General features: G+C 37.0%; 1 protein-coding gene across 4 annotated transcripts in view; it reads left to right on the top strand.

The window, feature by feature from the left end:
* RBM39 (RNA binding motif protein 39) overlaps window positions 1–15,145 on the top strand; it is a 30,977-nt gene extending 15,832 nt beyond the window's left edge. For all 4 annotated transcript variants that reach the window (XM_087720278.1, XM_087720276.1, XM_087720277.1 and 1 more), the window contains 10 exons: window positions 1,333–1,485; window positions 2,330–2,467; window positions 3,902–3,967; window positions 4,856–5,060; window positions 5,311–5,388; window positions 6,013–6,045; window positions 9,652–9,727; window positions 9,813–9,918; window positions 13,142–13,220; window positions 14,174–15,145. In XM_087720278.1, coding sequence (XP_087576404.1) covers window positions 1,333–1,485; window positions 2,330–2,467; window positions 3,902–3,967; window positions 4,856–5,060; window positions 5,311–5,388; window positions 6,013–6,045; window positions 9,652–9,727; window positions 9,813–9,918; window positions 13,142–13,220; window positions 14,174–14,274 — 1,035 coding nt within the window. In that variant the 3' untranslated portion in view covers window positions 14,275–15,145. The remainder of the gene's footprint in view (window positions 1–1,332; window positions 1,486–2,329; window positions 2,468–3,901; window positions 3,968–4,855; window positions 5,061–5,310; window positions 5,389–6,012; window positions 6,046–9,651; window positions 9,728–9,812; window positions 9,919–13,141; window positions 13,221–14,173) is intronic.
* Window positions 15,146–15,766: the final 621 nt, after the last annotated feature.

Here is a 15,766-nt window from a genome sequence, read left to right as displayed (position 1 = left end):
TATTTCGTGCCTGACACTTCACTAACTGGAAAGCGAGGTCTTAATATTCTTCTAGAAAACTAGAAGAGTGGAGGCTCACCTCACCTTTGGGGTAGGATGGTCCATAGGGTGGGAGCAGCAGCTGAAAAGGTCCTCCTTCTAGATCTCATTAGTTTAAACTCCTTGAGTGACAAGGACATACAGCATTCCCTTCCTGCTTGACCTGATGGCACTGGTTGATGTAATCAAGAGGAGACGGTTTCTCAGGTATTCTGGTCCCATACCTTGAAGGACTTTAAAGGTGATAACTAATACCTTGAATTGAACCCATAAGAAAACTAGCATTCGGTACAGCTCATTTATATGTGCCTTTCGAGGTGCGCCCAAAATGGCTCACGTTGCTGCATTCTGCACCAGTTGCAGCATCTGAATACTCTTCAAGGGTAGCCCCATATAGAGCACATTATACTTGTCCATCTGGGATGTGAGTAGGGGCATGAGTGACTGAAAGAATAGCTTTTCAGTTCAGGAAAGTGCATAGTCAGTGTACAACCTTGAAGTTGAGAAAAGGCCCTCCTAGACAAGACTTCTATCTGCTCTTTGAGCAGAAATCATGAGTCCAGGAAGACACACACACACAAACCAGATTATGTACTGGGTTTGCCTAGAGCAGTGCTATTGTCTGCAAACCCCCAGGTACAGAGGAACCATCTACCCATAGCCAATTTATTTTACCAGGGTTGCCCCCCACCCACCCTCCCAAACCCTCTCCACAAAACTGTCACCAGCTCCCAACACCAAAACTTATCCCAAAGAATACCATGGTTGGTGGTATCAAAGGCAGCTAAGAGGTCAAGAAGAGCTTAAATGGATGCACCATCCCCATACTGCTCTTGCCAGAGGTTATCTAAAAGCCTCTGTCCCGTATCTGGGCCTGAATCCTTCCGTAAAAAGAGAAGGTGGGAAACTGGACAAAAGTTGTCCAGAACTGGGATCCAGTATCGGCCTCTTGAGAAAATTACAAAGTCTTCTATCAAAATATTTTATATATAAACCAGCTTGTATGATTTAACTGTTATGATATTATTAATTTTACTTGGACATGGTTCTCCATCGCATGCATATAGTATATATTATGTACTCTGGGAAGCTCCCTGGTGTGCATATACAATGCAACATAGATAAGTTTTCTTATGTGGATGGAATCTGTTGTTAAAATCTCAGAAAACTAAGTGATCCTGTATCAGGTTTGAAAATTTCAAGTAGTGGTTTGATTTTATATTTAGTGGTATATAGATATTAAATCCATTAAAGCTTTCAACCAATTAAAACAATACTTCATTTTTTTTCTAGGTCCGTGATGTACGCATGATATCAGATAGAAATTCAAGACGTTCAAAAGGAATTGCTTATGTAGAATTTGTTGATGTCAGCTCAGTTCCTTTGGCCATTGGATTAACTGGACAGCGAGTGTTGGGAGTGCCAATTATTGTACAAGCATCTCAGGTAAGTTTGACTTGAAATCTTTTTTTAGTGCTAATAGATAAGGCTTGATCTGATAAGACTAAATGATTCCTCATTAAACATATTGCTTAATGTGTTGTTTCTAATATAGTTAACATTTTTAAAACTAGTGGTATTATTTTCATGATTATTCAAAATCAATTGAAATCTCGGCTGCCTGTTGTGACTGATAGGAATAGTTTGTGAGATCCTAGATTACATCATACATGTAAATTGGTGGAGATATCACTGATTCTCTTAATCCTTTTCCATCTTGGCTGATTACATCCTGTAGATCTGGCTTAACATTTTGGATTTTGTGAGAAATAAGATGAAAAGACAGGTGGTTTCCAGTCTATTTAGAAGAAACGAGCTGGCTTATTTTGAAGTTAACATTAATTGATCAGTAGCATTTCTTTTATTCAGAGGAAGTAAGGATTCAAGGATTGCTGGAAAATTCTGGGAACTATGTATTATCCTGAAATTGAGTTTAGATTGATTTTGCAATAGACACTACCCTGTGTAACTTCTCAATATGAAAGACAAAGATAGTTTTTATGACTTTCTTTAACTTTTGATGCCAACAGATAATAAGACTGTTTATGTGACAATTTTTATTAGCAAAAAAATAAAACAAAAACTTGAAAGTAAAATAAAAGTATCAGCTGTGTTAGTTGTCAGATAGCTCTCAAATATAAATGTTTTTGTTCTCTAGCTTACATAGTTTATATAACAGAGAAAGATTTGTGTTTTACACATACATAGAAATGTTTCCTTGTAGAATGCAACATAGTTTATACTATTGTGTATAGTAATCTATAGTGTTTCCTGTGTATAATTTTTTTAGGCAGAGAAAAACAGAGCAGCAGCAATGGCTAATAACTTACAAAAGGGAAGTGCAGGCCCCATGAGACTCTATGTAGGCTCGTTACATTTCAATATAACTGAAGATATGCTTCGTGGAATCTTTGAACCATTTGGCCGGGTAAGGTTTTTTTCAATACAATATCTCTCTGTTTACTATTCAACACAAATAAGTATCTTTGTGCTTAAAAATCCTCTTACAGTATCATAATTTTTAATGTAATACAAACTTATTATAAAGCCAAAACAATCTTAGGGCTCAATATTGAAATACAGTAGGAGAGTAGGGACTGAATGTTCCATGCAAGAGGGAATGTGTTTATAAATCATGGGCTTTTCTTGTCCAAGTACCTGTAGAGAACCTGTCTTTCCTTATTCTTTGAACTGAACATGGAAAGAAAGTTCCTTGATATAACACAGTATGTAGGGTTTTATAAGTAATTACAGGTACTTGAGGTTAGGCCTTAGAAGCCCATTTGGTTACCAGTTGAGCAACTTCAGTGCTAGCATTCTCCTACAATAGTTACCAAAATTAGTAATCAGACTGCTATGCTTTGTATTAGCTGCAGTTTCTGAAACAGCTTCAAAACAGTCCCAAACAGAACACATTGAAAATATGATTTTATATGATTAACAGAATTTTAGCATCAGAACAACTCAAGAGATATAAAGCTGAAATAATGATAGGTGTAAGCTTAATAAGTGAAAATAGAAAATTTAACATTTTCTTATTAAATCTGGAATTATACTGTATATGTACGTTTAAAAGCACACTGAATTGGGTGTTCATATGTACAATTAATGTAATTATTATAATGGGGTCGGAGACCCCTGCTATAGCTGATTGAATTCAAAGAATCTAAAATGGCTCCAAATAAACAGTTACTCCATCTTTTACTATTCCTGGAATGTATTAGGAAGAATAAAAGGCAATATTGGAGGAGGTAGTAAGTATTTTCCCTGGCTGTTCACCAATATTCGAAACTTTTAAAAAACTGTTTAACTTTCACCCTGCATTAAAATATACCCTGTTTCTCCAAAAATAAGACCTCCCCGGATAATAAGGCCAATTAGGCTTTTTAAGTGCATGCGCTAAAATAAGCCCTCCCCCCGAAAATAAGTCCTCCCAAAAATATGTAAATGCATGCACAGCCAGTCCCCACCCTTTCATCAGGACAGGCCCCACGCACCCCACATGCCATCTCTGCAGAATGTTCTCGCAGAGGCCGTTCCCACAAACCCTAGCTACCGCACCCCTTCTCTTAGTTGCAGCGGCAAAAAGAGCGTCAGGTCCAGACTGGCAAGAGTGTGCCAGAAACAGAACTTCTGGATTTCTCCAGATCAGTTGATCCATGGGCTGAGGTTAAGGGGCCTCCTGCACCTCAAAAATAATAAGACCTCCAAAAATAAGGCCAAGCACTTATTTGGGGGGGGGGGGAGAAAATAAGTTCCTGTCTTATTTTTGGGGAAACACGGTGTGTGTGCGTTTGTGTATACATACATACATACATACATACATACATTAATACTAATGGGTAATCTTGATCTTTTCCAGATTGAAAGCATTCAGCTAATGATGGACAGTGAAACTGGGAGGTCCAAAGGATATGGATTTATTACTGTAAGTTTATATAGTTGACATATATGGGCTAGGAGACAATAAATTAACTCTTAGTTAAAATAAAAATACATCAGTTATCAATCATAACTAGGAAATAATTTCAATCCATATAAGAAGTATATTTTATATTGCATAATATGTATGTAGCCCATTGTGTTCTAAATGGGGGCAGCATATGTTCTTGAACAGGCATAGCCTTTAGGAGGCTTGTAGAGTGCTCTTGGGGGCTGGGGGGGGCAAAAACGAGCAAAAAATGGCCATTTTTTTTGCAAAAACAGGCCCATTTTCGTTTTGTCACAAAAAAGGCCATGCATAGCCTTTTGGAGGCTTATAGAGTGCTCCTGGGGGCTGAGGGGGGGGCAAAAAACATTCTGTTTTTCTCCCTTTTTTGCTCTCCCCCGGCCCCCCGAAGCACTCTGGAAGCCTCCTAAAGGCTATGCACAGCCATTTATGCAAAGGGGCCGGGCTTTCAGGAGGCCAAAAATGCTGTATTCAGTGTATAAGATGCACTCAGATTTTCAGCCTCTTTTGAGACAAAAAGGTGCGTCTTATACGCTGAAAAATACGGTAACTATTGCAGCATCCCTATGATCGTGATCACCATTTGCACTCTTTCCAGCTGGTATCCAACACACAATGGAAAAGCTGGCAGTAAAATCAAAAGTCATAGTCATGTAATGTCTAGCTTAACCTCATTGCTTAGTCCCAACTGTGGTCAAGCAAAGACTAGATGTAATAAATGCGTGAACAAACATAAATGTTTTTGTCTCTCTTCACCCTTTTTATACCCTTGTCTGTTCTTTAGGCCATCTGTTTTAGTTTTGTATCTAAATTAAATGTAGGCAACGTGCTGTAGCAGTTGCTTCAAATGATAATTATGTGTTTTAGTTTTCAGACTCAGAATGTGCTAAAAAGGCCTTGGAACAATTAAATGGATTTGAATTGGCAGGTAGGCCAATGAAAGTAGGACATGTGACTGAACGTACAGATGCATCCAGTGCCAGTTCATTTTTGGACAATGATGAATTGGAAAGGACTGGAATAGATTTGGGAACAACTGGTCGTCTTCAGTTGATGGCAAGACTTGCTGAGGGTAAGTGAATTAGTAACACTACTATGTGCTTCTTCCTAACCCTAACGCTTCATTAGTTTGCATGTCATCCTTTCTTCTTTCTTTCAGCATCCGACATAGTGTCATATTTTTCAGTATTTCAATAAAATGAAGAATTCATTATGATTTTCATAGTGGATTTAAACACATTTATTCTCAAAACTTTATAAAATGCATGTCCTAGTTAAAATAGATCCAAAAAAAAGATTCAGTGGGTTTTTTTTTATTCCAGGTACAGGTTTGCAGATTCCTCCAGCTGCCCAGCAAGCACTGCAAATGAGTGGATCATTAGCATTTAGTGCTGTAGCAGGTAAAATTAATTTTTAAATTGTTATATGAATGTTATTCTAGAAAAAACTTGAAGTAACAGTTTTGCGTACTTTTTCTTGGAAGCAGCCACTCCTTTACTAAAGTGTTTTCCTTTGGCAAGATATCCATCATGAATTTATATAATGAAAAAGTTACTTCAGGCAAGGATAGCAATTGGGACTGGAATTGCTGTGACTAAATCATGCAGTTGTAGAGCGGGATGTCTTGCGATTGTACTGCTTAATACAATCATCATTGTCATCAAACAAGGACTGTACAGTTAATTGAAGACTTCCTGTGACCATGACTCCTTGCCCATTTTCCCTGCACACTTTACCATTGACTTTGCTTGTGGGAAGCTAGCAGCGGATGTCAGAAATTGTGACTGGCTCACTATTAAATGTGAGCCGGGCACTATGCCTGGATCACAGTCACATGACCATAGGGATACTGTGATGGCCAGAACTCCAAGGACTGGTGGTGACTACTTGTTTGGAACTATTTAAGTTTGAATGGTCACTGAATGGCCATAACCAGAAGACTACTTGTGCTTAACATTTTCTACTGAGTGAAGTCTCTTCTTCAAGATGTAATAGTAATAAAATTTTCCAACATTCTTTTTCAGATTTACAGACAAGACTTTCTCAGCAAAGTGAAGGTGAGATTTAATTTAAATATTGTGCACCATTTAAGAACTGGTCACCCACAGTTCCATTAGGTTGCTTGCCATTTATTAGAAGTAACCTCAGGATTTCTTCCCATAATTAGAGATGGCTTTTACTAATATAGATAAGCTTTTTCAAAAATTCAGTGAAGATCATGGCCAATTCAAAAATTTTACTTAAATTAATGAATTATAATTCTGCAGGCTGAGTACTATATTAAAGGTTTAGAAGGCAAAAAGCACCAGTATTAATATAAATTGCAGAATTACCAAATCTACTAAAAGCCCTTTAACAAGTACACTCCAGATTCTGCAGATAGAACTGAAACAGGCCTGCCTATCCTATATAAAGTTGTTCTATGATTAAAGATTGAAATTGTTGGTGGTGACTTTTTTCTAATCTGGTGGATTATCAAAATTAGAGAAACAGACTAAAATGTCACATATATCAAAATTATTCCACAATGTGGCTTCAGGTCAGCCAAGAAAATGTTTAAGCAAACTCTTGGAAACAAATACTGATTTTTTTGCATGAAACTTTTTTATTTTCTCCAAAGAAACTAGTGGGTTATTTCCTCCAAGGATCAAGCTTGTCTGTTATCAGCAGAATCATCAAGTTTATAGTTAAGACTGTCCAACTGAGAAGTCTTCTAATAGATCAAACTAAGATAATATGAAACTCCAATATTAATAAATATTTACTTATTTAACTGTATTTTTATCTTTATATATTTGCATCTATTTTATTTTTGTACATTGGTGCTATCAACTGGCTAATTCATAATCAATAAAATAAGCAAGTACATTACTTGGCATGTTCTGGTACATTGCTCGTGTGTTGGAATGTTACTGTGGTGATCCATGGGCTGTCTTACAATTGTTTGGTTTTCCTGAATATGCCAAAATGACTGGGACAACAGGAGGAGGAAGTAGTGTTGAATATATTTGCCATTTTGAGTTATTTGTAAAAATTATGAAGGGAAGACACAAATAATTATAAATAAATAACACACTCATATCTGTAACCTTTAACTGGCAAAATGGTAGCATAAATGCTTTTTCCTTTCCTTATCCAATACAAGCAAGAGAATGTCTGAAATCAATTTGTTCTATAGACTACCCATCGGTTACCCATTCCCTCAAAATCAACCATATACATCTATTTTTTAAAATTTCATCAAGCATGTATTAGATAACCTATATAATTCTAAACATTATTTTGAATACATAAAATGGATACAAATACAAGGGCAGAGACAGTAGGCACACTCATGTGCTTATGCATGCCCCACTCTTAGGAATGGGGTGAGGTTGACAGTAGACAATAAGGTTAAGGTTTTGGGGAAGTAACTATGGTCAGGTAGTGCAGTGGTCCCCAACCTTTTTATCGCCGCGGACCAGTCAGCCTTTGATAATTTTACCGTGGCCCGCTGAGCGCGCGCAGGGGTGGGGGGGCGTTGTTCGCGACGACACATTGATTGTCGTGGGGGAAATAGGGGGTGGGAGTATTAGGTATCTTCACTACCATATGTAAAAGGAGATACTATCTTAAATAACAAAGTGGGCCCCCACCTCCAAAATATACTAAAAGAAAAAAGATTCCATGTGCTCAACTAATTTTTTTTAAAATCATCACTATATTATGGACTACAGACATATATATATATATATGTATATGTATATGTATGTATGTATGCATGCATGCATGCATGCATGCATACATACATACATACATACATGCATATATACATACCGTACGTATGTACGTACGTATATATATAATGTCCAAATAACAGGAAAAGCGCTTCAAGGACCAAAGTATATTCCTTTTTTGCAGCCTTAAGAGAACCAGGCATTCTCGTGGGCTGCAAAAAGGAAACGCGACCCGGGAGCGCAGCCTCCAAGAGTCCATATCGCCAATAACTACGCGTGGGGGGAAAGGAAATGTGTTTTGTGAGGAAGAGAAAGAGCGCGCTTCACCGATGCCCGTTGGCGAAATTTTGGAAGAGAGGCAAGAGACTTCAGGCACCGAGCCCCCACCCCTGGCTGCGGCAACTGGAGTGGGCGGGAGGCAGGGAAGGGGTGGGCAAGACCGCCGCTTTTCCACCGTGCGCTGCCCCCCATCTCCCCTCAAAAGACCCCCCCCCGCCCTCGGCTGCCCAACGTTCTCTCTCTCTCTCTCTCTACCTCTCCCGCCGTTCCTTCTCACAAGCCAAGGCCGGGCGGGGAAGCCGCCAGGGCCTCCAAGGGCTCCGCTTCCAGCGCATGGTCCGCCCCCTCCTCACCTCGCTTCCAGGCGAGCCGACTGAGGCGAGAAAGGAGAAAGAGGCGGAGGCGTTCACTGAGGGGACGGCTGACTCGGGGAGGGGGTGGAGGTGGTGTAGTAGCGGGGGATTCTTCCTCCTCGCCTCACTTGCTCCTGTGCTTCCGCGCAGCTCCCCCCCTCCGGCGACGGTGCTGCATGAGTGAAGAGTCGGCCGTTGCATGGCCCCCGGCCGCTGCGCGGCCCGGTGCCAGGTACTCCACGGCCCGGCACCGGTCCGCGGACCGGGGGTTGGGGACCACTGAGGTAGTGCATTCTAGGCATTGACTACTCTGTTGCTGAAGTCGTATAGTCGTATTTTCTGCAATCGAGTTTAGAGCAGTTTACCTTAAGTTTGTATCTATTGTGTGCTTATGGTTGAAGCTGAAGTAGTCATTGACAGGTAGGACATTGTAGCAGATAATCGTATGTACTACGCTTAGGTCAGACCAAAGGCAGTGTAGTTCTAAGTTGTTTAACTGGGAAAATGCAAGTAACAACACGAAAAGAGCAGATGTGCTACAGAATTCCTGGAAACCTGGCACTTAAAGGAGCTATCAACAGATTAGTTGAACTAGATAACATTCACTATCAAGCATCTGATTCAAACCTTACATAACAGACTAACCCTCCAAGGCTAGTCAGAATAGAGCTAGCATGATTTCCAGTTTTGCTGAAATATAAAGCAGAATGTGGAAAAATTATGCTTTCCCTTTGGGTAACAAACACCCTAAATCTAAAGTATTTGAAAATATTGGTGTGAAATTTTGCCCTTTCAGATCCTACTTGTAATTGAATTTATTGGCTAGTTTTAGTTACCAAGTTGTTACATAGAGATGGGGCAAAATGTTGATCTTATCATTGTCTAGTCATTCCTTAGCAGTATGTTGGAAGGGCTCCTTTTGGAAGCAATATCTTCACTGATAGGGTTAGTTTTGTGGATTCAGAATTAAAATCTTGGTGTGAAATTTTGCCCTTTCAGATCCTACTTGTAATTGAATTTATTGGCTAGTTTTAGTTACCAAGTTGTTACATAGAGATGGGGCAAAATGTTGATCTTATCATTGTCTAGTCATTCCTTAGCAGTATGTTGGAAGGGCTCCTTTTGGAAGCAATATCTTCACTGATAGGGTTAGTTTTGTGGATTCAGAATTAAAATCTTTGCTTAAGAGGAATTGCATTTCATAACAGAGTTATATTGTGTATGTGTGTATGTGTATAATTATGTCTGTCTGTCTGTCTTATACATAAACCAAAATAAAAATGACCGAAAAGCCATGCTATGTTTTCTTTTTCAGTCTTGGCTGCGGCTGCTTCTGTACAACCACTTGCAACACAATGCTTTCAACTGTCCAATATGTTTAACCCTCAAACGTAAGTTAACCTGATTTAGTTTTCTAAAATTTTCTCTATTTGGTATAAAAACATAAGTTTATTGCCTTCTTAACTCATTCTGCAGTGAAGACGAAGCTGGCTGGGATACAGAAATTAAAGATGATGTGATTGAAGAATGTAACAAGCATGGAGGTGTTGTCCACATTTATGTAGACAAAAATTCAACTCAGGTATGTTTTTAAAAAACATCTAATGATAGCATTATGTTTGGGCCCTTTAAAGTTTTATAAAAGGGTTCATGCTATTATATGCAATATATGGATTCTTTTTCACTGTTTTTTAACTAAAGTATTCTAAAATGAAGTGACACAAAAATTGATTTGTTTGTGCCACTTCACTATGTAAAACCATTCCCATTTCTAATAATTAAGACAAATATAATAAAATAGTATACAATATAATACTATGACTTCCACCTCTTCTTACGATTGGGAACAATAAAACCACACATCCATTTCATCTACAAAAGCCTTTCAATGCAGAGATAACATAGTTCTAAGTGTTGTATAATTTTATCGTCAAAGGCAACCCATGCTGTGTTGCAAAAATCTAGATATGAAGAAGTCATGACTGTCAACAAATCTCTAATTTTAAGAAATCTGCCATAAGTCCAAAGCTTTGACCATGTCTTAAAACCTAATCTTCCAGCAGGGCCTTGGAGTCCAGGAGAACACTGCATGACAAGTCTGCTTGTTATAATGGAGCATGACTCTATGTAAAAGTCAAAGGTTTTGAATCAACAGTCACTCTTAACTTTGAGATTAAGTCTGTTGCTTCCCATCCAGTATCTAACTACTTTCAGGCACCAGGATAGAATTTTATTCACAGCTAATGCTGGTCTAGGGATCAACAATGTACTGACAGTATCTCATCCTGTACTGGGTGGATAGCCCAAAGATGCTTTTTCAAAAGGCAACTGGACTCTCTTTGTTTTTCCTTGAAGATGTTTGATTTCACAGCCAAGAACCTTCAGTTCTAAAGAATCTTGGATTAGAAGCAAAATATATTCAAGGCAAAACAAAGTCCAGTTGCCTTTTGAAAAAGCATCTTTGGGACAACCATGACTGGAAAACTGAATCTCCCTAGACAGATACTGGTGGGTAATTTTTCCCAATAGCTTCCTGTAAATATTGAATAGTAAAGACAATGTACTTTCAATAGTATATATATTGAAAAACCACACTTCACAATTCTTCATGTTGGAGTGCCCTGGGGATATGATCTTTCCCTCCCTCACTGACGAACTACCTACTTGAGAGAAGAACCACTGCAATATATGCCTTAAAATCTAAGTGCTCACAGTTGATAGTACCAACAGCTGTTAAAAGTTCAGCAGAACCAGGAGATCATACTTCCTCTATACAGGTCCTACCAGCATCAATCTTTCACTGTTCAGTCTCTCTCTCTCTTCCAAGACCCAAATTACATTCTTCCATCCTCTAATTTCAAAGAAATGACATGGAACACAAACCATTTTTACTACTCCAGTAATGGTTGTGTACCTTTGTGATATACATGTATTGGAGGTGTCTTCTTGGTTGTTCCTCTGTCTTTGGCAATTTACCTTTAAGTGGCAGCCAGCTATACCTATCCATAATTATTTAATCTGTGACAACCACAGATCGATCTTTTGCTCATCTATTCATTCCTCTTCTGAATAATTATTTCCTCTTCTCCAAGTCAATAACAATTTTAATTTTAACAAACTGTATTCAACTGGATGTCCTAGGGCTTTTGGCTTCCCTCTCTCTTCTATCAAGATAAACTCAATCTCAATGCTATGTCATAGATATAGAATTATACGAATATTACAATGTTGAAAATTCAATATAAAGTTTTTGGAACTATATGGAATGGGAAAAAACTCACCATTTTAAATTCAAATATGATATTTCAACCATCAAAATAGTGTGTGCAAAGCTATCTGGATCAACCTATCTATAAATATTGGTTTCTAGTTTGAGAAGAGGGATCTCCACAGTCTTGCATTTATTTTGGTTGCATAAGTCCTGGAGCATTTTCTTCCAATTTCTAACAGGCGTGTCCAGACTATAAAGTGGTTATTTATACTTTAATTTGCCTGTTACTTCAGGAGACTATACTCAAATGCTGTGTATTGCACTGTTCTTTTCAAATATTGAAAAACTTCAACAATTAGCATTTCAAAATGTTGTTTATCTGAGATTAGGTGTTAAAATCATTAGATGGGATTGAATGGTCACTGTATATTGGGTTAATGAGCAAATAAATGAGATATTGTCAAGGTGAGAAAATTAGGAAGTCCAGGCAATTTAAATGAATATAAATGTTTATTGCAAGCTGATGCTCTACAAGAAGCTACTAACAATCAAAGCAAACAAATGGTAGATAAGAATAAATGGAATTCAAGGTGGGCTGGATTTAGATCTTTTCTGGGACTCAAGACTAATCATATGTTTGACCCTTCCCTTAGGCTCAACCTGGTCACCTCCTACAGATACACTCTGAGATTTATTTCTTTGCTTTCACCTTAGTCAAAAAATTGTGCTAGGTGTTTTAACTGTTAATGATTTAATACAAATTATTTTTTTAATTAAGCAATTGGCAAGGACAAAAGTATTTTTACCAATTTATGTTTTCCTAAAATTTCTATGCCAATGCCTGTTGATTTGCAAGAAAACATATCAATTAAATATGTTTGAGCATTAAAATAGAGAACAGCAAATAGTTGAAGAAAATAAATTGCTAGGTAGAGTGAATCTATATTGTACTAAAACCTTCGTGTTTGTAACCTTTAACTGGGCAAAACCATGCATTATAGGGCAAAACCTTTTCAACCAAGACACCTCACATGAGCTAACTTACAGAATGAAAATGAAATCCAGGCCCCATGATTCCCATGAAATTTAAATTTTTATGATATATTTTACATTTTTAAAAAACATGACATAGCACAAAATGCCATAAAAACTTTCCCGTGTCAACCTCTGAAGCTTGACTGCTATACAATTCAACATAGGCTACTTTCAAATGTAAGCCTATTGCCTGCCCTCCAAATACTGAGAGAGGACATCAGCGACATCACTTAGCTCACCAGGATGAAGATATATAACTGGATAACATGTTCATACTGATGTTTGCTCGCCTCATAACAACAGATGATCTCACCAGGCTGAGATGATATACTAGATTCAAGCTCTGGTGAACTCTTCATCAGGACAAGGGGTGATCGTATCTGCTGTGACATGATGTGGTGGTGCACCTTTTTCCTCTTTGAACATTTCCCCGAATTTTAAAGAACTTTTTTGATGAGGGCAGTACATCAAAATCTCTGTTATTACTGGAGGCATTGAGGAATCTGGTAAGGAAACGGTTTATGGGCTGTCTAATAAATACTGTTTTTTTATATTTTAGGGCAATGTGTATGTCAAATGCCCTTCAATAGCTGCAGCAATTGCAGCTGTCAACGCATTACATGGAAGATGGTTTGCAGGTAAGTCAATACTTAATATAATATAGTATAGCTATAATATGACTAATAGATATAGATTAGGAATGGAAAATTGGAAAATTTGCTCTTTCAGGTGCATCTTCCATCTTCCATTAGTATCTGCCCTACTATCACTAATTCCTTTGGGCCAGGAGAGATAGTCTGTAGGAAAAGGTATTCTTAAAATGATGTAAATGTACATTCCCCAAATTTAGTTTTCAGTGTTTTCAACTCTTAACCATATGGTGACACATACTGTCAGGAGCCAATGGAAATTGCATTTCAAAATAAAGGAAAACTTTTTAAGAAACAAAAAATTATTTAATGTGATTCTAGGGATAGTTTAAGATATGATAAGTTGAAAATTCCAAATTAGGAGAGTTAACAAAAGTAATGAATTGATTCGAAGAGAAATTTGAAATCATGCCTATTTTGTATAATTTGTCTTGTTTGTGACAAATTGCCCAAGGAAATTTAGTCAATAAGGCAAATAAGGAAATATTTCTTATTTTACATATGGCTGAGTCTTAGACAAACACATGAAACCTGGTTGCTAATTCCAGAGTTCTACACAAAGGGCAGAGCAATATCACACAGCAATAATATGTAGTGTAATCTACATCTTTGCTATACTTAGTACAAATGGGTTTATCTTTATGGGTAGGAACCAAATGTCCAATTATTACAAGCATTTAACATTCTTTTTTAAATTATCCTATGTGATATTTTATCTCCTGAGGACTTGTTTTTTAAATAAATGTTTCACATAGGTCTTGTGATTGTGATAAACATATTAAATGTTTTGGGTTTAGCTGAGTCATACTGAATGTTGGATATTCATTATAGGATTGTAATGTGAGTTATCTAAAATAAAGCTGGAAGCTGTTTCCTATATTTTATAGTCATTGCACTTTGTCCTATTAGATATTAAGGCACTTTGTTTTCTTCTCTTACAGGTAAAATGATCACAGCAGCATATGTTCCTCTTCCGACATACCATAATCTTTTCCCAGATTCTATGACTGCAACCCAGCTCTTGGTTCCAACTCGGCGATGAAGGAGGATTGAGTCAGTTTTGTACATAGCTATTTTTGAAGGAAGACTTGAGTTACCTTTATTTAGATGAAAACAAAAGGCAAAAGGTGTAAAGTCCTTTTGTGTACATTTCCTGTTACCTTTAAAGAAATATATATAATAAGCAGGAATGCTGTGATTATTCTCATGATTAGCATTCCCACTGTAAACAAAGCTGACTACTTGTTCTGCCTTGTAATTCTTGTACATTTAGACTTTTGGCTAAAGTATGGTGTAGGAACAGACATAGGTTATAGAAAAGATTTTTTTTCTGCAAAAGATAGAGAGGACATTTTTAATGTTTTGCAAGCCTTCCTTTTAATGCAGAAGTTGCATTTTACATTTATTAAAATGTAGATGCTCTGCTAAAGGTTAAAATCAGATTTAACTGGGCATATTTAGTGTGTTTTGTATGGATTGAAAATTGAAGAGGCTACTTAACAATTTTCAGTCATCTGATCTGCTCATGTAATGTTGAACAGCTGGTAAAATTGAGAGGATTAGAAGATTTTATTTCTAGATGGTAACTTTTGATTGTCTCTGTAAAAGTTTCTTGTAAATAAGGTGTAAGGTGTGTTTAGAATTCCAAACAAAGCTATCTCTGCATTTCCAGATTAAAGTTCCAATGATTGCAGGGAATGTACTTAATTAAAAGTTGAAGTAGGAAATGCAGGAATATATTTTGTCTGGTTGCATATAATCTCTGCTCTTTTTTAAGCTCTGTGAGCTCTGAAATATATTTTTGGGTTACTTCAGTGTGTTTGACAAAACAGCTTAATATTTCTATCAACAAACAACTTTCATATGGCAACAATCTTTGTAAGAACCACTCAAATAAAATTCTCTCAAAGGCCTCCAGAAGAATTTTTTTTTACAAAACTGAAGATTAACTTTAATTAATATTAAATCTCTTGAGCAGAAGTCTGATTTGTAATTTGTGTTTACAGAATGAATCAGCAGTATAGTTAAATTTTAGAGCAATCCTTATGCTTAACAGAAAAATCTCCTACTGTCCATATATTTCTTTATTAGAATTTTCAAGTATCTGTCTCCGTTAGCGGTTTTCTTCACTTTCCTCTGCACAGAACCATTCAAATAATTTTTTGCATTTTAAGAACAATTAGTTTTCAAGATATTGGGGGGGGGGGGGAGATCCTGGATATTTTTAGGGCCAGTTTAGGAGGACTTCCTTTATTTCCTTCTATAGTTGTTGGTCAAGTAAACTGATTTTTCTGGTTCATTTCCAAATTTAATTTGTTTTAAATGTATTATTTTGAATCTTCAAGGTGGGTTCTAATGTCAAAAAAAAATCCTCATTCATAAGTTCTATTAAAAACAAAATATTGTTTAAAATAAGATATGCACATGACAAAAATAATAAATTTCTGAGCTCTTACTATATTTTGTTCATTGCATGAGGAAGATTAAACCAATTATCCATTTTTGATTTAAAATAATGTTAGGGTGTCAGTATA

Source organism: Thamnophis sirtalis, unplaced genomic scaffold (genome assembly GCF_051295495.1).
Source record: "Thamnophis sirtalis isolate CommonGarterSnake01/CBP01778 unplaced genomic scaffold, rThaSir2_p1.2 scaffold_7, whole genome shotgun sequence".
Classification (NCBI taxonomy): Eukaryota; Metazoa; Chordata; class Lepidosauria; order Squamata; family Natricidae; genus Thamnophis; species Thamnophis sirtalis.
Note: the sequence above shows the minus strand (reverse complement) of the source record. Positions and strands in the feature narration are given on the sequence as shown.